The 26,313-nt window shown below is 39.6% G+C and overlaps 2 protein-coding genes across 3 annotated transcripts; both read left to right on the forward strand.

Moving 5' to 3' along the window:
* Positions 1 to 5,053: 5,053 nt before the first annotated feature.
* psmg1 (proteasome (prosome, macropain) assembly chaperone 1) lies at positions 5,054 to 17,329 on the forward strand. The gene is made up of 7 exons (XM_079648149.1): positions 5,054 to 5,280; positions 7,654 to 7,757; positions 8,550 to 8,686; positions 11,121 to 11,183; positions 13,257 to 13,455; positions 16,909 to 17,039; positions 17,171 to 17,329. Exons 1-7 carry the CDS (start codon positions 5,162 to 5,164, stop codon positions 17,246 to 17,248), a joined length of 831 nt encoding a protein of 276 aa, XP_079504275.1. The 5' UTR covers positions 5,054 to 5,161; the 3' UTR covers positions 17,249 to 17,329.
* A 549-nt stretch (positions 17,330 to 17,878) lies between these two features.
* LOC307018836 (nuclear factor 7, brain-like) lies at positions 17,879 to 22,036 on the forward strand. 2 transcript variants are annotated; one of them, XM_079649286.1, is made up of 3 exons: positions 17,879 to 18,275; positions 18,986 to 19,887; positions 19,989 to 22,036. In XM_079649286.1, the coding sequence occupies exon 3, from the start codon at positions 20,291 to 20,293 to the stop codon at positions 21,713 to 21,715; it is 1,425 nt and encodes a 474-aa protein (XP_079505412.1). In that variant the 5' UTR covers positions 17,879 to 18,275; positions 18,986 to 19,887; positions 19,989 to 20,290; the 3' UTR covers positions 21,716 to 22,036. The 2 variants fall into 2 exon arrangements, with proteins under 2 accessions (XP_079505412.1, XP_079505413.1); XM_079649287.1 differs by having other exon boundaries at positions 18,986 to 19,120.
* Positions 22,037 to 26,313: the final 4,277 nt, after the last annotated feature.

Genomic DNA, 26,313 nt, shown 5'->3' on the forward strand with positions numbered 1-26,313 from the left:
AAGCAGCAAAGTGTACATTTGGTATTAAAAGTAAAACTACTGTGTAAAATATTCGCAATACCGCAGTGTACAAATACTACTTTACAAGTACAAATTCAAAGCTAAAACTACTTACTAAGAAGAAGAATTTATATTATATTAGTGGATTATAACTGCTAATGCATTAATGGGTATAACTGTATTAGAAAGCTAGAAAAGGAGAAGCTAACCCTGGACTGACCTGTTAAGAAACTGTATTTATTTTTTTAGAACTCGTCTTCAAACGCTTTAACAGATAGCCAATAGGATACAGTATGAGTATACTTATGAAATGTTGCACACTACCTATGGTTGGATTTTAAACTGTGTCCGACGTCAGTCAGTAAGCTTATTTTTAAATATGTCATATTTATCAAACTTCTGTAAACGTCCTCCCCCTCACAGTTTGCTCACAGACGCGGTTGCATGGATTTTTTTCTTCATCGGGTACATCATCATCATCAGCTCACCTTTCCCACCCACCTCCAGGCTCTAGCAGCATCATCAGAGACCCGCTAGCGTTCACACACAAGTTCACATGATTAATCCCACACTTTACTCAGAAGTGATCACACCCCCAGTGGATGAACAATGCGGTTCCTAAGCAACTGATCGTGGGGTTCGCATGTATCTGTTTGCGTGTGTGTGTCTGCGTGGGAAATACTCCAGGCGTTTTTTCGCTTTCCTCCCACAGTCCACATCAATTTAAATCACCCCACGACTAGATGTGAGTGTGAGTGGGAGGTCTGATGGAAGCGGTGCATGAGTGTGTGTTAAATATTTCTGCATTAATATGCAAACATTTGGTGGTGTGACAAACTCTCAAAAGGTCTCAAGTACCACATTTCTCCAGTTTGATATGCATCTGTTAATCAAGCAGTGTTGGATACTTACGTAAAAGTAGAAATATAATAGTCTAAAATACTTCATTACAAGTCAAATTGCTTAATTCCTGGGAATCTTTTGGAGGTGTGAAAAACACTCAAGGGTCTCGTAGCTTTTTATCTCCAGTTTTCTTGCATCTCTATATCAAGCAATATTGAAAGAAATACTGTAGTTAAAGGTAGAAATATAATGGTCTGAAAATACTTAGTCCTGAATTCCTGTAAAAGTTTTGGTGGTGTGAAAAACACTCAACGGTCTCACAAAGCTTTTTTCCATTTTTCATGCATGTGTATATCAAGCAGTATAGGAATATGTATACAGATGATTTACTTAAGTAAAAGTACTACGGTCTAACAATACTCCATTTCAAGATGTTACTTAAATAAAAGTACAATTACTCAATGTGCATAATGGCTCCTTTCACAGTTATATTATTGTAGAATATTATAATATTCTGTAATCATCCAATCAATCCATCAAACCAGATTCAATATCGGAGTTGCTTTGGCTGTGTAGTAGGCCTATTGCTAACCTAGATGTGTTTAGATGTGCCTGATATGTAACGTTACTGCAGCCTGCTCTCGCGGAGGAGGTGCTCTGTAAGGAAGTCTGAAGGAAGGGGCGGATTCTTTTTGGCTGTGTACTTTCAAATTGTTAGTGCACTCGAGCCGGTTTCTGAAACTTACCTACCCCACCTTTAAGCATATTTTCATAATTTAGTCCAGCCCATTTCAGATACTTTGAGCACCGGCACAGAGCAGCCTATTGCTAAGCATATCATATGGTTTTTAATACAAGAGTCATTTAATAAATACATTCGGACGGAGGAATACAAAGTGCAGTATTTCTTTCTGAGATTAAGAGGAGATAGAAGTGTAAATTAGCATAACATGGAAATACTCAAGTGAAGTGTAAGTACCTCAAAAAGATCACTGAACTTAACGTCTTAACGTGGTGGTGGTTTCCTCTCAAGGCTGCAGTGTTCTCTAAAATCACTAAAAGAATCGCACATGGGCTGATTGAAGTTGGCCAAATATGAAACAACAGAACCTACAATTGAAAACATTAATCTTGATAGAAGCATGGCTTTGCACAGTAAATCTCTTGCTAATCTGCCAGTTAGGTATTGATATTTCCTGATGTTCTGGGACACGGCGGCACTAGTGGAAAGGTCACAGGGGGGTTCAACATTACTATAATTACAAATTCTCCTCTCGGGAACATGCCAGGTTCGTGCCTCTTACGCTGAAGAACGACTGTATAAATAACAATAATTAGAACTGCAGCCTCACAAGGTAAAGACAGGCAGGCTTTCAGTCTCTCTCTGAATGTCCTCTGACTGTCCTCATCCCTTTTTGTAATAGCCAATGATGTTGTGACATTCCCTGTTTGTCCTCTTGACATTCCTCTCTTCTCGTCTCGAGGCTTTATTGTTTGTTAAGCTGCAGAACATCCCTCTCTCTCTCTCCATCCCTCCCTCCACTATCCTTTATATTAACAGCAGCCTGAAGCTTGCTCCTACCATGTTGCTCAATGTTGTGACAGCAAACCTCTCTTCTGTTGCTTTATGGCCATCTTGCCACATTATCTCACGGCCCTGGTAATGGAGCTTATACTCTCTATTCCACCCCAGGCTTCACCCCGCCGTCCAATTTGTCTCTCCAACACTGGACCATTTTTTTTCTGGTGACAATGAAGCATTTTTATGGCCGTGCTGTTGTCATCACATTTCTGTTTGTCCCTCATCTCGGGGGGCAGAGCTTAAAGGGGAAAATGAATTATACAACACAATGGAAAGGATGGATGTTCTGCAGTCATCTTGAAGCCAATTTCCCCTAACATGACTTGGCTTATGTTTCCATCTAGCTGTACAACTGAAGGATGTGCCAGAATCCTTCAAGAATCGTGTTTTCCTGCTTTCTTCCACCTGTGTTAATTATTCATCGCAACTAAGAAGTGATGCGCTATGTCAGATTTAACCTTAATGAGCACAAAGGGGCTAAAAATAGTACATCAAGATTCCCTTTGCTAATTGTCACATTCAAGCCCCTATGAATTGTATAGCCATACATGTGAAACCCCTACAGACACAGGCCTTAAATGATTTATTGATTTAAGTGAGCGGCTCAGGCAGAATGAGGGACAGGCCGTACTCGTGCATGCCGCTCTGAGCTCCCAGCAGGGATTGTGAGCAGCGACTGGTGTTGCATGTCTCTGTTTGTTTGAGCTGCTCAATTGATGGTGTTTCTGTGCTTTTGAAATATTCATGCACACCTTACTTGTATGAATTCGTATCTCAGTGATGAAAATAAATGCTGGGTGTATCTTTAAACCACAGATGCACATTAATTCACAATGTGAGTAAAATACACACTACGGTTTTTGTAACCTGTCAATATTATTACTGTGAAACATAAATCTACGTGTATACGCTTTTTCCCTGCTGTATCGATCACATCTGTGTAATGCAATCTGTTATCAGTTCATATTTCTTCCAACACTTACTTTTCACCAGCTTTAAGATAAACTACAGTAAGAAGTCATAACCCATCAAAGCTAAATCTGTCTCTTAATATTATAATTTATTTAATTATTGTTGTCTGAGAAAAGATTATTACTATTTAAGGAAAGTTACCTTTGATTAGCGTTTTGTGTTAAAGAGCAACTTGCAGGTTTTTGAAAATGTTATGAAAATGTATGGAGGATTTGAGGAAATGGGTCTGTAGCATATCTCTTCACTGGAAATAAAGATTATGTTATATAATATGAGGTATGATTAATTCATATATCGATAGCTGGAGGATATTTATAGTAGATGTCAATAACCTTGGAAAGCGGATCATACTAAGTAAGTACATTTACTCAAGTAGCCTACTGTACTTGTTTGAGGTGCTTGTACTTTACTTGAGTATTTCCATGTTATGCTACTTTGTACTTTTACCCTACTACATGTATTTAATACCTTTAGTTACTTTACATATATGGAAATGCTCCCTCCTATCAAGGAATTGCTCACCCCACAAACCTCCACGAGGAACCTACGTTCAGTAAAGCCAAACCTCCTCATCCCACCAAGGACAAAACTGAAGACCATGGGAGACCGAGCCTTCTGCTCCGCTGCTCCGAGGACCGAGACTGTGGAATGCCCTCCCAAACCAGCTGAGGACAACACAGACTGTAGATGCTTTCAAAAAAGGCAAAAAAACGCATCTTTTTAGAATAGCCTTTAACTAGATTTCTAAATCCCCCACATTATGCCATGCCGGCATGAATGTCACTTTGATTGATTGATTGATTGATTGATTGATTGAAAAGTTTATTAACAGCTTGTATATTGGGTACAGTACAGTACAGCTCAAAACATACAATTGTTAAGGTGATGCAGACCAGAGAAAGACTTTCGTCTTGTTTACATCAGGGTCCCCCATTCACAGCTTTTATTATGTTGTTTTAATTGTTTTTAAATTGTTTTTTATTGTTTTTATTGTTTTTGTTGTTTTGTTTCACCCTTTTTAATTTTTTAGCACTTTGAGTTTTGTTTACGCAAACGAAAAGTGCGCTTATAAATAAAATATATTATTATTATTATTACAGATTTGGATGAATGATGTGAAATATAATCAAGTGTTGAATCAGACTTTAGTTCCACCTGGAGTAAATTCACAAGCTACCCTGCAGCATACAAAGTCATTCAAACTAGCTGAAACTTTACCAGCTTTGAGAACACTTTCATGATCAATCATTATAAAACATATCATATTATTCTGAAATGGACCAATCTGCACAATCAATACTTTTACTGTCGCTACTTTCACTATATTTTGATGATAATACTTTTCTACTTTTAATGAGTAACATTTTGAATGCAGGACTTTTATTTGTAACAGAATATTTATACACTCTGCAAAAATGCAACTATAATAATTTAATAAAAGCCCATTTCTATCTATTCAGGCTTTTAGATTTTTCTACTTATTTATGCCATTTAAGGAATTTGTTATCAGGTATAACTAACCTTTTGGCGTGTCAATGCTCCTGTAAAACGCTATGTACCTCAAAATAAGTCTTAACCTAAAAAAATGTGTACCTTAGCTTGACTTTAGTTTGTCGAAGTTATTATTTTATTCTGAAGGATTCAAGCGTTGAGATTTTATTTTGAAGGGGTGTCGCTGCCGGCGGAAGTTGGGAAATATTTTCATATCTGCATGTCTGAACCACTAAGTTAACTTTCACTTTTCCTTTAATAAAATAAGTGATTATGGCGACGTTTTTCGGTGAAGTGTTGTCGGTGTATTCCCGGGCTGTGGAGGAAGACGAAGAGGAGGTCGATGAGAACGAAGAGGATGCAGAAATCCGCAGAGAACTGGAGGAAAAGAGGTAAATAAAGTTAGCCAGCTAGCATAGGGACTGGAAGTCAGGAAGCATGGACATGTAATATTAGTTTAATGACGACAGACAGTTTAATCAAGTCATGTGAAATGGTGAAATAAGTTGTGAGACTTTATATTGTATGTGAGCATTATACACGCATTTACAGTTGTATGTAAAACACGTTGATCTGAGTTAGCATCTTCCAGGCTCTAGCTAGCTAACATGACACATGACATTTCAGTAACACCCACCCCTTGATTTCCTTTTTGTGACAATATTTGTATTGCTTTGATTTATTTTTACAATAAAATAGAAGATGGGTAAATTATGGAATCCAAAGCTGAGTAAAAAAGTGAATAAGACTAACTAAAAACAAGTTAAAAACGTATATTAACGGCTCTGATTAAAATGTTAATATTCACTAAAACAATCAGCAAACTCCTGCAGCATGATGTGTGTATGGCATTATAACCAGCAGAGGTGGGAGAAGTACTCAGATCTTGTACTTGAGTAAAAGTAGAAGTACCAGAGTGTAGGAATACTCTGTTACAAGTAAAAGTATGATCATCAAAATATAGTGAAAGTAGCGACAGTAAAAGTAGTCATTGTGCAGATTGGTCCATTTCAGAATAATAGATATATGTTTTATAATGATTGATCATGAAAGTGTTCTCAAAGCTGCTAAAGGTGCAGCTAGTTTGAATGACTTTGTATACTGCAGGGTAGCTTGTGAATTTACTCCAGGTGGAACTAAAGTCTGATTTAACACTTGATTATATTTCACATCATTCATCCACATCTGTGAAGTAACTAAAGGGATTAAATACATGTGGTGGAGCAAAAGTACACCATTTACCTCTGAACTGTTGTGGAGTAGAAGAACAAAGTAGCATATAATGGAAATACTCAAGTAAAGTACAAGTATCTCAAAAAAGTACAGTACTTGAGTAAATGTTCTTACACCTCTGCTAATTACATCACTCTCAGCTAAACAATTGCTACCTTTATGTAAATCCACTGCCATACAAGGTTCTTCCTCGCAGAACCCTTACTATGCATGCTATTATTCAATCTATACCAGGGGTGTCAAACTCAATTTCATCTCGGGCCACATTAGCATTATGGGAGCACTCAAAGGGCCAGTTTTATATATAAGACTATATACAAATACATATAAAAATGTAACATATATTAAATAATGTATTATATTACATTATTGCCTCTGCATTGGATTATTATCGGATAGGGTAATAACTTAATTAACTACGTCTGAAAGCAGAAGTCTGGGGCAAATAATTGCAAGTCTCTTCAGTGAGAATGTCACAAAATGATTTAAAAAAAGAAAAGCCAAATTCTGGAGAAAAAGTCAAAATCAAGAAAAAGGAATGACATTTTGAAAAAAAGTAACATTTTGAAAAAAAGGCAACTTTTGAGAAAAAAAAATCCCATTTGAGATGCATTGTGGGACATAGTATTTTATGGGCAACGTGCTTCTGTAAATCGGTATGTAACCGTATAATAAACATATTATATTCTTTGCAAGCTCTTGTGGGGCCACATCAAATGAAGTCACGGGCCGGATTCGGCCCCCGGGCCTTGAGTTGAACACCCCTGATCTATACGCACAGTCTGTGCCTGTGATGCACACTTTAAAAAACAATTTACGTTCAGTTTAAGCACATATCTGGTGAACCTGATGCCTACGGGACCTGGGTTGCAAGATTGGTAAAACAGTTGTCAAATAAAGTTGGCTTAAAAGGCACACTATTTCCAAGATTGCTCAGTAGATGTACAAAATAGCATGCAATTAACAAGTCCAAATACCTCAAAGTAAAGTACCTGATTCAATCTCTTCTGAGGGAGGGGGGTTGATTATTGTGGCCTTAAGGGGTGTTTAAAGGTGGGGTCTGTGGAAGCCGTGGCGCTGTAAAAAGCTAGTCCAATTATCTGCCTCGGCCCGCGTCAGATAACTGGATGGCCTACCTGCCTGTCAGCCTTCCATCTGTGCACAAACTTATATCGTGTCCTCATTGGTCATGTGCGCGTTCGTGTGTGTTGGAGCAGGGGCTCTGTAAGGAAGGGGCAGATTTTTTTCGGTTGTGTACTTTCGAATTCTAGCGCACTCGAGCTGGTTTCTCCATTTCTTACCTCCCCTACCTTTAAGATAAGTCGACAAAGATGTCATTAATAATAAAATATGAGAAATAACCATGAAAATGTTGTGTCAAATCTGCTCGAGACCTATATGGAAAATGATTTAAGGAAAACATGGTTGTTACTGGCAGGCAGCTGGATCCTAAGTGGACTTTAGTCTTTAAATATTTAGTTGTGCAGTGTTTTGTATAACTGTTGCTTCTCTTCCCGTCCCTCATTGATCAGGGAGGTTAATTTGCACTGGAGCCCCGAAGTCTCCGAGTCGCTGAAGTCCGGAAACAAGCTGCTGTGTTCAGAGTTCATCCTCGCTGTGGGACACAACGCCGCCAGTAAGTGTCAGAGCAGCTGAATGTTGCATTACCATTATTGAGTCTTTCTGAAAGAACACCCAATATTATTACAGATCACATGAAACGTTAATGTTCCCTCAGAGGACGTTGGAACATAGCAGTGCAGCGCCATTAACTCTGAGATAACACAGATTTTCAGTTCAGCAAAACAAATGCACAGGAGAACAAGAACCCATCAAGAACTCAATTACATAATGCGGCCATTATCTATTGTTGATAGAAGAGCTACATTGAATATTTTAACTTGAGGTTCATTTAGTGAATGTGGTTCCTTATTTCATCATTCGATTGTTTGTCAATAAAATGTTGGAAATAAATAGTAATATCCATCACAGTATGGTAAAGTACACAATGTCAGCTTGAACTGCAGCTTCTTTTGTCTAACTGTGAACATGTTCAGTGTAACAATAGTTTGATTTGGTTCTCTAAATATGAACTATGCTTGTACTATTTTGCAACCTAACAACACAAAAAGATTACAAAAGGCTTCTTCTGGCCCATCATTAAGATTTGGATATGTTCAGGGACCCCTTCAACGTCACATACAGCTAATTAAAGCTAACCGTTCATCGGATGAAACCAATAAATGGTAGGCATTTTCCCAGAAACACCTTAAATGATTAACTTTATAAAATATGTAATACCTTTATTGGTCAGACCTGAATCATAGCAGATACCTGTCCCCAGGTCCGCTGTGAGGAGAGCTCTATAACTGTACTGTAGGGCTGTCTGACGTGTGAGCTGCTGTTGAGTTCTCATCCGTCTCCACAGGGTTTCTGTCAGTGTACGCTCTCACCTCTGAAAACTGGGACGCGCTGGGACGAGCATCGGTGTGGAACGAGAGGAGCGGGGGGGTCGCCAGCGAGGAGTCGACCTGTGCTTTCTACAGACCGAAGGACAACCCAGCAGTGAGTGACCCCACAGTGCTGTGAACTCAATCATCATTCTGTGTACGGACTTTACTGATGAGCTTTCATTTGTTTTATTCAGTTATTAGGAGCCTATTATAACGATCCTCTCCAGTTCACTGTCAAGCTACGAACAGGAGGAAAGTCCTGAGGAAATTGGATAGATCAAAGAAATGCAGATGTGTTAGAAAAATATCACTTGTCTTGAGCTTCAATAATCAGGATCCATGTATCTGTGATCCTCTCCAGAATGGAAGGAGTCATCACATACAGAGCATCAACTAGTTCCTGAACAGTGTCCTTCACATGCTGATATCCAAGAGAGGGAGTTACCCAGTCACAAGATGGAGGAATAGAAAGCAGTACATCCTGTCATGTACAACATTCTTAACATTCTGACTTTTTATCCAAATCCAGACTTTTTCCTCAAAATCTCAAAATCCTGAGTTTTTCTCAAAATTATGGCTTTTTCTCAAATTCCTCAAAAGATTCTGACTTTCTCAAAATTCTGACTTTTTCCCAAAATTCTGGCTTTTTCCCAAAACCCAATAAAATCGGACTTTCTCAAAATCTCAAAATTCTGACCTTTTCAAAAAAACATGACTTTTTCAAAAAATATAACTTTTTCAAAAAAATATGAGTTTTTCTAAAAAATAAAAAAAATATAACTTTTCTAAAAAATATGAGTTTTTCTAAAAAATCTAAAGAATATGGCTTTTTCTAAAAAATATGACTTTTTCTGAATACTTAAAAATGTTAAATCTCCCTGGTCCCCGGCTTGAGCTTGAATCTCAGGATCCATGTATCTGTGATCCTCTCCAGAATGGAAGTAGTCATCACATACAGAGCATCAACTAGTTCCTGAACAGTGTCCTTCACATGCTGATATCCAAGAGAGGGAGTTACCCAGTCACAAGATGGAGGAATAGAAAGCAGTATTCAATGTTTACTTCAGATTAGCTCCACGTCAGAAATGATCATGCTTGTCATATGTCTCTCTCCATAGAGGCTGAATCATCATGTTAATCACATAGCTATCATATGCCTCAAACAGTCCTGATGCTCTTCTAGGTAATCACACATCCTGTCATGTTCACAGCTACAGTTGGGATACCTTTGATATCATGTGACTCTGATATTGGAAGAATACATTCAGTATTTTCACAACAAGATGCTTCTAATGAACATTTAAATAAATCATAAAAACATCTGTTAAAGCCGTTTTATAGTTAGTAGAAGTTAATGAATCCAACACCTTTGTAGTGTATGTTGTACTGGAAGTCTAGTCATGTCAGCATCATTTCAAAAATATAATATGAAACCCCTCTTCAGCTTCAAAAGTTGGAAAGTAGGCCACGAACACAGGATTAATGAGCCCTGGTAATCCGCCGCCTCTCCCATAAAGTGTCAGAAAACAGAGTTATAACGGGCCGTCTGATGTGTGCCGTGTCAGATTTATTACACACTTGTGTTCTGACGGCTGCAGGGATTTAATGAGCTGAAGGAGAAGATTCTCAAACGGTGGGAAGCAGCTGTGGACAACAGATACTGCAGCAATCACCCCTTAGTTTATACATCACTGATTTACTGCGTTTCACATCAGACACCTGAAGACGTCACTTTGTGCTCCGGAACACGGTGCTGGGCTTTTTCACAGTTTTCTGCCGATACAGAGAGCAAACGGTTCATTAAGAAATAATCCGCTGATTAATCAATAATATAAATAATGCAGCGCTAGCATAATGTGTCAATTATCCACTAGGGAGCCCTGTGATCGGACTGTGTTTATTTAATATAGTTTATTTACATTTTGAAGCATTATTAAGCATTTTAGACGTATTAATTTGCCAGTGTCTGCTAAATAACCAAATTGTCAGCAGAGTGACCTTTCTCTAGAAGTAAAAGAGTGGTTATCCCATTCCTGTAGTGTGTTATATAGGTTTCAGTGCATGTAAATGGTCTGCAAAGGCTAAAATCTTAAATGTCCTACCAGAGGGAGTCTCTCTCCCCCCTCCCTGAAACGCTTCACATGGACTCCTTTGTAACACTCGCACTTCTATTGGCTAGGGATCCAACACATTGTACGTGATAGGCTAAGGGGCGGGACATCTCTTTGCCGTTGACCAATCACAACAGAGCCGGCCAGCTAACCAATCAGAGCAGACTGGGCTCTGGTTTCAGACAGAGGGTGAAAAGAGATGCTGCAGCACAGACAGTATGAGAAATACAAAGAGCTTTTTGAACATTAAAGCATGGAGACATGTCCCAGGGGAGACAGAAGATACAAATATGAATTTGAAAGCATAACAGGGCCCTTTTTAAAAGATACTCCCTCTTGTTTGCATTTCTATAACACAGACTATATGAGAATTAAAAGCATGTCTTTAATTGAAAAACGTTGCATAATATATCTCTTGTATTTCTTTCCCTGAAGGTTTTGATTTGCCAAGTGACTTGCTACCTTTCAGAAGACCAGCTTTTCCAATGGACAGAAAAGGTATGTTTATACAACACAAATCAGGCGGATGGCACTGTGAGTAGATGATGTTGTTATTCAGGGAAATGTAGGAGCTGCTGTCTCTCCTCAGGTAGCAGATTTATATCCGTTTTCCTTCAACTATGAAGCGATGTAGAAACAGGAGGAGTTTATCGGCACACGTCAGCTCAAAGCCTGTTAGTAAAGAGAGGGCACACAACACAATTATAACAGACAGAAAAATGTTGTCCTGTACGTAATTACAGGGGAGCTAGTTAGCTGTATAATGCCACACTATAATCAATGTTTACTGTAGAACGACAAGGCCAAACATGCTGGGACTTTTCAGGGTGAGATACATTACATTACATTTAGCTGACGCTTTTAACCAAAGCGATTTACCATTTGACCAAGAAGATACAAACTTGAAGAAAAACAGAATCATATAAGTACATCAGGTTTCATAGAGCTAAAACATTTCAAGTGCTACTCAACTGGCTTTAGATAAGCCAGTCCTTTGTTAGTATATAAGTGCTTTGTTAGTATATACCGTAATTTTCGGACTATAAGCCGCAGGTGTTTTAATGTTTAATTACCATATGTAAGGGTTCGTGCACAGAGGGGATTGTCGGGAAAGAGATGGCTGTTTGAGGAAGCTCCCATTTATTAACATTTCAACAAACAAGTTGCATATTTGCATAACATATTCAAGTGTTAGCATTTAGTGCAATAGTAGCTACAGAACATGTACTGTGTAAACTGTACTGTATCACATAGCGTTTCAGACACACACACTTTTCAACTTTCAAACTTAAACGGTGCGCTCCCAGCGCACGTACCGGCAGTGATCTACAGCAGCGGTTTTCAACCAGTGGTACGGGGACAAACTGTCTCGCTCTCGTAATGTCTGTCTTGCTCTCGTTCTGTCTCTCGTACCACTCTCGGTTCCACTTTTACTTTTGCGCGCTACCTGTCTCACTCTTTTCCGGCCTCCAGCTTTTCCTGCTGGAGCCCGCCGCTTAAAGGTGGGGGGCGCGGACCGGCCATAGAGCCCATAGAGTTAAAGGTGGTGAACTGTAACCTGTAAAATCCATAGATTAGCCGCATCGTTATATAAACCGCAGCGTCGAAAAATGGGGAAAAAGGCGCGGCTTATAGTCCGAAAATTACGGTAAGTGCTTTGTTAGTAATTCTATCGCTTAAAGTGGAGTCTAAAGAGATGAGTTTTCAGTCTCCCCCGGAACATGTGTAAGCTTTCTGCTGTCCTGATTTCAATGGGGAGCTCATTCCACCATTTTGGAGCCAGGATAGCAAACCCACGTGTTTTTGGGGGTAAGAGTAACTTTAGGGGAGGAAGAGAGATTTCATTTTTTTTTTTATTAAAACCTGTAAGTCAAGCATGATCACTTCAATGATTAAACAATGCAATAGAAAATGTAAATGATAGTTTAATAAACCACATGTTTGTTTTACTCCTGTTTTTTTGCTTTTTTGGGTCCCCTGAAAGGCGCTATATAAATCTAAGTTATTATTATTGTCCTATGTCCATAGAATAGAATAAGGAGGGATGAAACCCTCTTTAATGGTCTCACATGCAGAGCACACACAGTGACATGTGTTCTCTGCTTTTAACCCCCCCTAGTACCAGGAGTCTAGCACTAGGAGTCTAGTAGTGGGCAGCTATTGTACAGCGCCCGGGGAGCAATGGGAGTGAGGGGGGTGTCCGGTGCCTTGCTCAAGGGCACCACGGCAGGGCAGGAGGTGAACCGGGACCTCTCCAAGTAGCAGTCCACACTCCATATTTTAGGTCTGGTCAGGGACTTGAACCGGTAACCCTACAGCTCACAGTCCAAGCCCCTACTGACTGAGCCACTGCCGGACCACAGCGACAGTGTAGTTATGAAATAGTGCAGAATAGTCTATATACAAGTAATTGGAATATTGATAAATATATATATAAGTTACAAACAGATGAATGTTATGGATGTTCTTTCAAAAGTTCAGGTGATTAACGGTCTTATGGCCTGTGGGAGGAAACTGTCCCTGTCCCATGCCGTTGTGTTTTAGCTAACGGTGCCCCTCTCTCTCCTGCAGGTGTTTGACTGCCTGCAGCTCAGACAGCTGAATGTGACGGTGCTCTCTGAGAGCTCTGTGTCTGAGTTTAAGACGGCCGACTACCTGAGCAGCAGCTCTGCTCCCTTCCTGCGCTCGCTCCACTCCGCTGCTTTCTCTGGGAAGCCTGTCTGCAAGTCACTGGAGCAGCCCAACATAGTGACTGGACTTCAGGCTGCAGGTACGACTGGTTCTCTGACTCTCGCATCTCAAACTGCCGTCACTTGAATCAGAAACAGGTTTATCACCAGGTAGGTTGACACGTACGAGGAATTTGACTTGGTGTCGTGGTGCATACAGAAAAGTAAAACAAAAATAAAAAAAACACAGATGGAGACATTTTAAGAAAACTAATAACATTAAAAAATACAATATAGCAGTATTTACATTGACATAGAATGGGATGAAATATAAAATATGTGCAGTAAAAAAAACAGAAGTCCGCTTTCCAGATTTTACCGTCTCACATTTGCCTACACAAAGAAACACTTAAAAGCTGCACAACTCGGCTTTCCTTCTTCAGCCTCTAGAGATTTGGAGAAGGGCAGCTTTATTGTTGCAGAAGAGACAGGAGGTTTGCATCTTAAACCCATTGAAACAACTCTCTTTAAACCCTCTGCTCCAGCGTGACCTTTTATTTCATGTTCATGAGGAAGCACTTTGTTGTCAGGAGTGCCTTGGTAAATCCGACAGCTGCTGATTCCAGAAAATGGGTTTATTGTGTGTCGTAAGCCACAGTTTTCTAAATGTTAAAATCCAATAGAGTGGTCCAGTGACGCGTCCTAAAACCCGGAAGTGAGTTAGCATTTGACCACTTCCAGTCAGGGTTTAGGAAAACATCTGGAAATAAGGTCTGTGGTTGAGAAACATTGAAGAGACAGATCACGTTTTGTTCTACGACATTAAATACATCAGCAGTGGTGATTTCTGAAGAGTTGACGTGTCTGAAAAACGATGGTTGTTACCAATAGGAATGCCAGCGATTTTTCGAATATTCGTTACAGTCTCCATAATCGAAAACAATTTTAAAAATTTGATTTGATTTATATATTTTTTTATTATTATTTATGTTTTTCTTTTTTTTCCTGACTTAGTTTCAGTCAAAAATATAGACTAATGCTAATAATAGTAATAGTATTAATAATTGTAAATGGCCATTGGTCACACCACCAGTTTGTTTTACTGTAAACTTGGAGGAAGCCAGGAGTGCAGGCTGCAGCGGCGAACCATCGATTAGTATTCGCCAGGGCTGTCCGATTTTCGAATTTGATCACTGTCAGTTTCTGGCATCCCTAGTTACCAAGTGGCGGAATAGGACTACAGAAGTTGTGGAGGCCGTTGTACGTCATTACGCCGAACACGTAAACACTCTAAGTTTGTTTTCCCCCGTGTTCTGCTTGAAAGCAAGTCCCTGCCTCCTGCAAACTGTTAAAACAAACGCTTCAACTTGGACCATTTGGATCTTAAGTTGGCGTGACGTTGAAGCAGCGACCCTGCTGTAGTTCCTTTATAGCATAACGTTAGCATTTTGCTTCTGATGATTAGATTTATGATTAGAACATTATAAAAGTAGGGTAGACATGTGGAGATTATTCGGCTGAACAAAATGTGATCCGTCTCTTAAATGTGTCTCAACCACTTATTTCCAGCTATTTTCCCAAATCCTATGGAGAAATTGCTTTGAAGCTTACTTCTGGGTTTTAGGACGCGTCACTGCACCACTCTATAGCCACTAAAATGAACAACCATCAGTTTACAAGACCTCAGTATTTTTGTGCAGAAAAACAGAATCAGAATTTAGAAATCCTTTATTTGTCCCGCAACGGGGAAATGTACATGATTACAACAGCAGATATGGCAGATAAAGTGGTAAGTTGCTAAGCAGGCAGACGTTATTATAACACAATTAGTAAAAAAGACTAAGACTGCCAGCTAACCAATCAGAGCAGACTGGGCTCTGGTTTCAGACAGAGGGTGAAAAGAGGTGCTGCAGCACAGGCAGTATGAGAACAATAAAGAGCTTTTTGAATATTAAAGCATGGAGACATGTCCCAGTAGAGACACTACATACTGATATACACCTGATCATCAGCAGGAGAGGACTCTTTAAAGTAGAGACACTACATACTGATATACACCTGATCATCAGCAGGAGAGGACTCTTTAAAGTAGAGACCCTACATACGGATATACACCTAAACATCAGCAGGAGAGGACTCTTTAAAGTAGAGACACTACATACTGATATACACCTGAACATCAGCAGGAGAGGACTCTTTAAAGTAGAGACACTACATACTGATATACACCTGGACATCAACAGGAGAGGACTCTTTAAAGTAGAGACACTACATACTGATATACACCTGAACATCAGCAGGAGAGGACTCTTTAAAGTAGAGACACTTCATACTGATATGAGCCTGAACGTTTGCAGAATAGGGCCCCTTTAAAGAAAGACTGTGATCTTCTTTTATTCAGTAACTAACATTAACTGTTTATTACATTACAGATCTTCTCACGGTCATTTTCACTCTATGAATTAATGAACGCTTCAATTGCTATTCAGTAATCTCAAAAGCACCAAAATGTTACCTGGATATAAATGAAAGTGACGGGAAGTTATCCCCTTGTGTGTCAGATCAATTAATCCAGGTCTAGCCAGTTTAATTTGTTACATATCTCAAGTGTCCTTGTGCGGGACAGTGAACCCAAACTGCTCCTGAGATGTGTAATTCAAGGAAAACTATAAATGTCTTGGCACGAAATCCTCTGCCAACTCAATGACATTTAGTGCCATTAGTGCTTCTTTTCACTCAGTGGAGATCACGTACCGTTTCGTTTTGATTTAGTCCTTTTTATCCCAAAGCACTTAAAGACACTGAAAGTCGAGACAAAGATTAGCATTTCAAAGGCTTCTCTGTCATGAAAAATAGATACAGTGGAGTTTTTGGCGATGACAATCTGAACTATACTGCTCCAACAACAATGCAACATACTATACTTAAGACAAATGAAATGCGTGAGAACATGGAGGAGATTAACAGTCTTGTGTCATGTGGGATTATGTCTGAGTCTGGTGTCCTTGGCAAAAATGTGAGTCTGTAACTGTAACACAGTTCTGATATACCGTTTTTACTCAGGTGTCATTATTTCAGTTTTTTCTTAAAAGTTATTTTTTTTTTATTTCACAGATTTATTATTTCAGTTTTAGTTTGCAAACATGTCCCTGCTGCACACCTACTGTGCACACTACTTTACAAATACATACTGCTCACACTATCTACGGGGAGTAATACTGTAAAATAAAAAAATCTGAATGGGTTTATTGCTTATTAAGAAAGAAAATTACAAATTCCTAGAAAACTGTAAATTATAAAATTCAAATGTTTAATTTTAGTTAAAGTTGTATCTATTATGAAGTGAAATAGTGGGACCACAGTTGTTTAATTAAAGGTCCCATGTCATGCGTTTCCGGTTATTACCCGTCCCCTTGTGTGTTATGAAGGGGACACTTTTTCATTTGTTCCCTTTGTCTCTCATCTGTTGTCCTGCAGCTGGCCTAAAGGACATTGTTTTTGAGCATGTCCAGTATTCAGCTATTCTGATTGTTTAATCTTTCTTACTTTCTCAGTCCTGAACCACTGCGAGGTCCACCGCATCCCCTCCGTCGTTTACCAGTGTTACAGCGACGTCATTGGCCCAGACTCCGTCACCATGGAGACATTCAAACCCACACTAACCAAACTCGGCAAGTCCATAAAGGTGAGCTGCTTTTTGTTTATTGCTCATCTAAGGGCTCTGTTAAAGGTCAGAATAACAAAGTTAAAAGCTTCTGAAGTGTTTCCTGTTGTTCTCATCTTTGACCCTGCTTTCCTTTCTCTCTGTCTCTTTAGTTGGACCCTTCTCCGAGCACAGACATCCTCCGCAAGATCGTCAGAACCACCAACATCCAGAGTAATCTTTATATCTGATAATGTCTATGCAATTTACACAAGTGGTTAAATACTGTCATTTTTTAATAAAGAAATCAAAGTAAAGAAAGCCTTTGTTTTGATATTATTATTGATAATAATAAATTGTATTTATTTGAATGTAACAAGATGTTCTGTGTTGTTCAAATTGCATAGTTAACCGAAAAATAATGAATCGAATATCTGCAAGAAGTTTGTTTAAAATTAGAGATTCAATTAATGTCAATTAGTTTGTTTCTCGTGAACATTGTATCTGAGATTATTTTTCCAGTTGTTTTAAGAATTTTTTATTCAACTCTATGCCTGTATTACGTTTTAATGTATTAGTTTTAACCTATTTCTAAACTAATAGGCTTCTTTTGTTTTCTTCCTTACCTGTATTTTGTGAAAATAGCAGTTTGTGTTCAGACCTTTCATTTACCCTTATCATTTGAGATGTAAAAGTAGGCTATATCTTTAATAATAGTCCAAACTTTAAAAATAACATTCTTTTTAGTTTACTGCACAGACATTAATGAAATAAATAAATAAAGGTAGGCTACTTAATACTTACAGGTGTATACTAGTATTAACACAACATCTCCTCCTGTCCTGGCGCATTTCTGCCCCGTTGAGCTGTTAGTTCAACGTCGGATACTAAAAGTGAGCGAAACTCAAACAAACCAGTTGCTGTTTACTTAGCTTTTACAAACGAAACAAGGATTTCTACTTCTTTTTTTTGTTTTGAAGAAAGTTAACGACTAGTGTGCAAAGTATAACATTGAAACCCGCCATAACTTCACGTCAATGAATAACCCAGTGAACTGTGTACAGAGAAGATAGTTGGCAGTGAGCTAGCATCAGGCTAACGTCTCCAATGAGCAGGTTTAAACCGTCGACAAGCGGCAGGTGCAGAGCTCCTGTCCGGCTGAGCAAAGAGCCCCCAGCCCCTGGAGGAGCCAACAAGGTGCTGGCCGAGAGGAACCATGCTGTGGTGGCGGTGGGAGCCTGGGTGGAGAGCGAGCACGACTTTATGGAGCACCCATCTGTGAGTTTGGCATTTAATGTTAAAGAGCTAAGCTAGCTGGTAGTGTTGCTAGGCTGTCGAAAGAGACTGTTAGTGGTAGTGATGACCGGTCCAGACCAGTTGGTTAAAAAAGTCGAAATTAATGTGAAGTAACCTCAGTAAAAGTAGCAACACTGAGAAGGGAAGAGTAAATAAGTACATTTACCGAGGAGGTAGGCTACTGTACTTTTATTCAACTTAAACCTCACATTGTATTTTTTACTCCACTATACATTTAATTGACATTAGCCTAGAAGTTATTTTGCAGATTCAGATTAATACTAATAAATCAAGGTGGAAATTGTGATGGATTGTTATAGATTAAACTACTCCACTAAATGAGGTCCACTTTCCCATCTCTGCAATATTACTAGTTATGCTACCACAATAATGCACTAGTTATAATTAGTTAGTATGTAAATATGTCCACCAACCCATACTGCGCTCTCACTCTTCTGTTGGACACGACTGCATCTTTGTTTCTGCACATTTTCACACACCCATATACACGCAATCATTACTGATGACTGACTTCCACATTTATTAGGTTTCTTTGAAGACTTTTGGTTTTTATGGTATTGTAAGTAAATATGCTTTTTGTTACACTTAACTTGTCTAGTCTCCCATCTTTGTTGCAGCCTATGAGCCAGGCCGTAACAGTGTCCAACCTGTTTTCCCATGTCTTGTTTCAGGCTCTTGCTTTGCTCACTGAAGAGATCCAGGTAGAGAAGAGGAGGGAGACTGAGGAGAGCCTTCTACGATTTCAAGATGAAGTACGCCATCGTGTGTGCAGCAAGAAGAGACAGCAGCCTCACACTGATCCCATGGTACACATATCATTATCATGACTTATAGTCAGGGCTGCCAACCCTCACACATTGAGCGTGAGAGTCACGCAATTAACACCTCACGCACTCACGCCACACATGCCTTTCCTCACGCAAAGTTTTGTTCCAAAATAAATGTATATACAAATAAAGTGAAGGAACAGCAAACGAAGCGTCACCTGACACCCGTGGTCCCTACAATTACGAAATAAAAAAATATAGATTACTTTAGGGCTAACTAGAAAAGATTCCAGAACTGATGCAGGGCAAATTAAAACATGACTGACCTGCTTGGAGCATCAAGCTAACTGAAGCTGGACTCAGACGTGCGACAGCAAAATACACCCCCGGGTACAAAATAAAGGAATGCATAAACAAGCAAGGCGGAACCAATTTACTTATGAAAAGAATATATAATTTTGGTGAAGTTCACAATAACAGAAAATAAAGATTTTCAAGTATACAAATAGCCAAAATAAAAAAGTCATAGAATAGCAATTTTATTTTAATAAAAATATAAATAAGTGTTTTTGATATTTATTGGGGGGGACATTTTGAGTGTATCTGAATATTGGGGGGGATGTGTGGCCTCGGTAGAATTCCAAATATGCTGGACATTAAAAAAGTCCTTCAGCGGCACTCGATGACGTAGTATGCTTGAAATAGTGGCTCTGGAGCAGCTTTACTCGACATTGAGAAACACCCACTGTGTCTGAGCTGCAACCACAGCTTCTATTCAAGCTGCCTGCAGAAATTCTTGGAACAAAGTAAGAACAAAAATAGTTCTTCAAACTTTTATATATTAGCATTTCCTTTCTTTCCTATGTTGTTTTTTTCATGGTATTAAATCGTATGTGTTTTTAAACAGATACCTGGACAAAGTCCTCGTCCTGAACTGAATACCAAAGTTCATTTCCCTCTGAAAGACATCCTGACTCCATCTGCTGGAGAATACATGACATAGCATCATTTTCTGCTGTTGATCAATCGTCATGCGACAGAGGAGAGAGAAAACGAAAGAGGATTTTGACATTGTTGAAAAGAGCGGAGACGCCATTACAGGGTGTGAGATCTCTGCTGGGAGACACGTTTGGAGGATTTGAAACACTCAAGAGAAAGGACATACCTGAGTGAGTTTTGCTTTTTAAAAGACACCAGAGACCGAGACAAATGGCTGAGAAAAACCCTCTTCTTGAAAGTTACCTGAGCTGCCATGTGTGTTCAGAGACTTTCAGAGATCCTGTGTCTCTGGGCTGCAACCACAGCTTCTGTTCGAGCTGCCTGCAAACATTCTGGGAACAAAGTAAGAACAAAAACTGTCCTATTTGTAAAAGAAAGTCTTCAAAAGATCTTGCGGTGAACTTTGCTCTGAAGGAGCTGTCTGACTCCTTTGCTGAGAGACAGAAAGCTGGATCATCTGAGACAGAACAAGGAGAGAAGAAGGTGGAGGTGGTGTGTAGTAAACATCCAGAAGAGCCTACATTGTTCTGTAAGGATGAAGAGAGAGCTGTGTGTCCTGTCTGTGAGTTTTCTCTCCACCAGAGTCACAAGGTGGTTCCTGTAGAACAAGCAGTCAGTGAGCTGAAGGACCTGCTGAGATCGGACTTAGAGTCTCTGCAGGACAAGAGGGACAAATACAAAGGAGTGGAGACAACATACAAGGAAGTGATTCAAGGTTCCAAGAAGCAGCTGCTGTCCACAGAGAGGCAGATCAGAGCAGAGTTCATCAAGCTCCATCAGTTCCTGAAAGAGGAAGAGGAGTCCAGACTGGCAGCTCTGAGGGAGGAAGAGGAGCAGAAGAGGAAGACTATCAGCAGAGAGATGAAGAGCATTCAGGAGCACATCTCCTCTCTGTCACACAGTATCTCTGCTGTTGAAGAAGAGCTGCAGAAACACAACGGGCCCTTCCTCAGCAGTTATAAAGCCACTCAGAGCAGAGCCAGAGTCCAGAGCTCACTGTCAGACCCACAGCTGCTCTCAGGAGCGCTGACAGATGTGGCCAAACACCTGGGCAACCTGTCCTTCAGAGTCTGGGAGAAGATGAAGGACCAGGTCCACTTCAGTCCTGTCATTCTGGACCCAAACACTGCACACCGCTGTCTCTCTCTGTCTGATGATCTGACCAGTGTGAGACATGGAGACAAACATCAGCAGCTTCCTGATAATCCAGAGAGATTCACTAACAATGCTGATGTTCTGGGCTCTGAAGGCTTCAGCTCAGGGAGACACAGCTGGGAGGTGGAGGTGGGAGATCATCCTGACTGGATTATAGGTTTGACTAAAGAGTCAGTTGACAGGAAGGGAAAGAAATTTGCCTCACCAAAATATGGAATCTGGTGTTTAGTGCATCGCAGTGGAAAATACACTAATGGTGCTGGTGAGACTGTCAGAGTGAAGAAGAATCTCCAGAGGATCAGAGTCCAGCTGGACTATGACAGGGGGGAGGTCTCCTTCTACGACCCTGAAGACAGGACTCCCATCTGCACTCTCACAGACACTTTCACTGAGGAACTCTTCCCATATTTCGGTATTGGAAAAGCTGGTGATGCTAAAACTGCTGATATCAAAATCTATCAAACTGAGATTCCTCTGTGATGCTCAGGAGTGTTGGTTCAGACTTTATTCTGACTTCACTGTCCGTCTAGATCTCTTTGAAATAATCAGGATAAGAAACAGATGATCATCAGATCATAATTTTAGCCTGTAAGATTTCTAAATGTTCAGAAAATGTGATCATGTTTTATTTACATCTTTAAACATTATATTCAAAGTCTCAGTGTAAAAAAACAAAGTGATTGTTTATTGTTATTGTTTATATTTTGTTATACTTTTTTATTGTGTGTTTATAATTTTCATTTAACTCACTGACATTTTTTAAAATCTGAAAATCATTTTTAAATACATTGAGGCATGATTGATGAATGCTCAACATTTTAATCCAAAATCTTGAAATAAATAAATAGATTTTTATGTTTTTCTTTTTAATCAATTTCCTGAAAATGTTTGATTGTGTTTTTTGTGTGAATTATAATAAAAACTAACAAATCAAAGTTGTTAATTCTCCTTTTTTTTCACATCTTGTTTCTAGTCAAACATCATTATAGCAGTATGAGATAATATAACAATGTAAGATATTTGTAGGACTCTTAATGAATTATGTTTAGACATGGGTATGTTGTTTTACTCCCAGGAGTATTTGAAGTTGAGTATTTCCGTACTGTATACAGCATTATAACATATACAAAGTAGATTCAAAACAAAAAGAGGAATGCTTTACATACTTTCCTGCAAAACACATATGTATTCACTTTGATACTTTGTCTTGAGTTAGTTAAAACCCTGCTGGTCCAGTTGTTGATCAGCTGTGTGATTTAAAGCTGTAATAAACCTGCCTCATTGAAGGGGGCATCACTGAGGGGTTATACACACAGACACGTGACTGTCTCAATGATTTGCTCTGGAGGAGAGTTTTCACTAAGGATGTTCTACTTTCACTATTACATGTATTAGCTGTGTAACCTACTGAGTGCAGTTTTAAGAACATGTACAAATGTGCAACATGTGAACCACATCATAATATGTGATTGCATGGTCACGTTTCACTTCCCGTAAACACCACAAGATGAAGACAAAGTCAAGATGTGTTTAACTGCTGGATCATTTTGAACATTGAACATGTTATTTATTTCACTTATGGATAATATTGTTTCATGCACAGGTTGATCAATAGCTATTTTTATTTTAATACATATCCTTCACAAAAACGCCATCCTGTTTGACAGACATACTGTATGTCCAGGGAATCTAAGAGATGAATCTCTGCTGTAGCTCTCGTTGTGGCTTCATCAGGCACAAAGTGGTCAAATCATCTCAAACACATTCTTCAGATTGCATTATATCTTAGACATGAGTCGTTCAGCTCTTCACAGTCCAACTGTGGTTTTGAGCTGCTCTACTATCATGAAACCTGGTTGAACAAGTTATTAAAACAGAATCAAGAAAAATACTTTTTGCAACAATCTTTTCATTTTCTGTTATCTCATAACTTCCTGTCAACTAGAGTTAGAGAAAAACTCAGCTGCTACAAACATATATACAGGACAACATAAGTATCTGTGTGAGTGCAGCTTTTCTTTCCACATACCAAACACTTTACAACACAAACATTTACAGTTCAAATACAAATCAGAATCAGCTCCTGCACGTTCTCTTGAAGCACCACCTCCAAAAAGTAGTCTCTGTTTAATGAGCAAATTAGGCTTTCCCCTCTCATCCTGAACAGGTCACCCCCAAACATCAGAGGAAGGCTGAAGATGGGAGCTCCCTGGTAGATAGCCTCTGGAAGTGTGTTGGTAACCTTCTGATGTGACCACTCAAGCTCTGTTATCTCTAAGTTTAAACTAATTGTTGATCTAATTCCTTTATTTATCGCTATAAACATACAAATACATTCAAACATTAGGGTCTATACATGTTCTGATCTTAATCTCTTCACATTAGGACACATTGAAGTACGCCTTGTTTACATATCTCTCCCTATATCAGATTTTCTCTCCAAAATATCGTCACATGACATAGACATGAAGAAGTGTGGGCCCACAGCTGATAGGAGTTAAGACTGGCCCAGTGTCCTCTGACATGACGGTGAGATAGAAAGTCTTCAGGTTAAAATAAGAGACAGTGATCATACTGCTGTCTTGCCTCTTTAGAGAAAGAAGTGTATTGCTTGCCCTGTTTCCATTTGGAAAGAGAGAGGCAGTGTTTCAGCATTGATGGTGGAATATAACGTACATGTTTATCCCCTCTTCTCCTTGTGAAAGATCCAACAATCTTTCAGGGTCAGACATCCCGTCGGTTACCTGCAAGTTTCTTTGATTCTTATTACAATGCTCATTAAGATATTCCTTTACATTGAGGAGAAGCCCCCACTATGTCCCCAAGCTCTCAGTAATAATACATATATTCTCCATGAAGTCCTGAAGATGTTGAGGGTTTTCATTTGTAAACAATGTTGGGCATGGTGGGACGAGGGGACCTCAAAGAAAAGTCTGTTCTCATCAACCAAATATCTGCTGCCTGAAGGAACTCTTCACAGTGGACGCTAGGACCAAAGTGACGGTGGGCAAATGGTGTAGTGGGGCTCTCTTATATTCATCTCATTAATAAGTAATATCCAGAGGTGGAAAAAGTACTCTTGTACTAGAGTAAAAGTAGAAGTAGTCAGATCTTGTACTTCAGTAAAAGTAGAAGTACTCAGATCTTGTACTAGAATAAAAGTAGAAGTACCAGAATGTAGGAATACTCTGTTACAAGTAAAAGTCCTGCATTCAAAATGTTACTCAAGTACAAGTCCCAAAGTATTAACATCAAAATATACTTAAAGTAGTAAAAGTACTCATTATGCAGATCAGCCCATTTCAGAGTAATATATATATTATATGTTTTGATTATAATTATTGATTGAAAAAAATATGTTTATCATTGCAGTGGAACTTATTTAAGTGTTGATTATGTTTGATATCATTTATCCTGATTTGCGAAGTAACTTAAGGTGTTAAATAAATGTTGTGGAGACAAAGTACAATATTTACCTCTGAATTGTGATGGGGTAAAAGTACAAAGTAGAATAAAATGGACATAGACACGTTAAGTACACAAACCTCAGAATTGTACAAAAGTACAGTAGTTGAGTCAATAGCCGCTTTCACACCAAGTACTTTGCCGTACTTAGTTCCCAGCACTTAGTCCCGCCGAACTCTTTTAGTCCCGGAATTGTCCTAGTAGATCGCGTTCACACCGGAATAAGTTCCCTGAGGGAGGATTACGCAAATGAAGCCACTGACGTCACTTTTTCTTCTTCTGCTTTGGGTTTACTGGCAGGCCGCAAACAACTTCACGGCGTATACTGCCACCCGAAGTCCGGGACTTTGTTAGTGTGGCCAACACACCCAGGAACCTTTTTCTCCCCAGGAAAGTCCCTGCTCTCTAGCAGGAACTATAGGTTCTAGTTCCAGATCTTTTTAGTGTGAACGCAAAATCCCAAGAACTATCGGAACTATTCCTGGGAAAAGTACTCCGGTGTGAAAGCCCCTATTGATATTATCAGCGCAGTAAAGTAACTAAGTCCATTAGGCGCTTTCACACCAGAGTACTTTAAAATACATGCCACTCGAAGCCGCCATATTATTTGCTCGCATTAGCATTATTAGCATTAGCCCAGCGCACCAACGGAGAGAGAATAACTTATGGCAACAAAAAATAAAACATGGGAGCGGTTGAGTGATGAGGAGGTGTCGGCGCTTCTGGCGATTTACCCGGGACTTTGGGGGGCGATTTACTGCCACCCGAAGTCCCTGGCCGTTTGTCAATCGCAAGGATGCTTGCTTGGTAGCACATGTCTTCTGAGTCACTTCCTTCAGAAACTAGGCAAGAATCCTTCCTGGCATTCGGAAAACGAAGAGTGGAACAGGCTAGCAAGTGTGCAGGTGTGCGTCATATGAGAGGCCCCGCCCTACATTTTCCGCCACAGATTTGGGGAAATTGGTCCGTGCGCAAAGCATTGTGGGGATTTTAAGGACGCAAAGTCTACACATGTGCAGCCTCGAAATTACCCCCAAACCAAGGATGCGGCCTCGGTGGAATTCCAAGTATGCTGGAGATTGGAACAGTCCTTCGGCGGCACTCGATGACGTAGCATCCTTGAAATATTGGCTTGGAAGCCAGTTTCCTCGAGATTGAGAAATGGCCCCGGAGTCATATGCCGTGAAGTTGTTTGCGGCCTGCTAGTAAACCCAAAGAAGAAGAAGTGACGTCAGCGGCTTCATTTGTGTAATCCTCCCTCAGGGACTTATTCCGGTGTGAACGCGATCTAGTAGGACGGTTCCGGGACTAAAGAATTCGGCGGGACTAAGTACTGGGAACTAAGTACGGCAAAGTACTTGGTGTGAAAACGGCTAATGCTAAATCAAAATGTCACCTTAACTCATGTCATTAGTCGTTGCATTGTCTGGTAAAGGAACATATGAGATGGTGATGGGGAACTGCGATGTCCAACTCCTCTCCATCTTTGAAATATGAAGTTGAAGTGTATGCTCTGACACAGCTGCAGCATTCTTGTTGTGAAATAATTCATGTTGTTTGACTCATTTGTAACACGGTGGAGGGTGATTGTAGTGATGGGACTCTGTGTTGAT

Source organism: Notothenia rossii (assembly GCF_949606895.1).
Source record: "Notothenia rossii genome assembly, chromosome: 9".
NCBI lineage: Eukaryota > Metazoa > Chordata > Actinopteri > Perciformes > Nototheniidae > Notothenia > Notothenia rossii.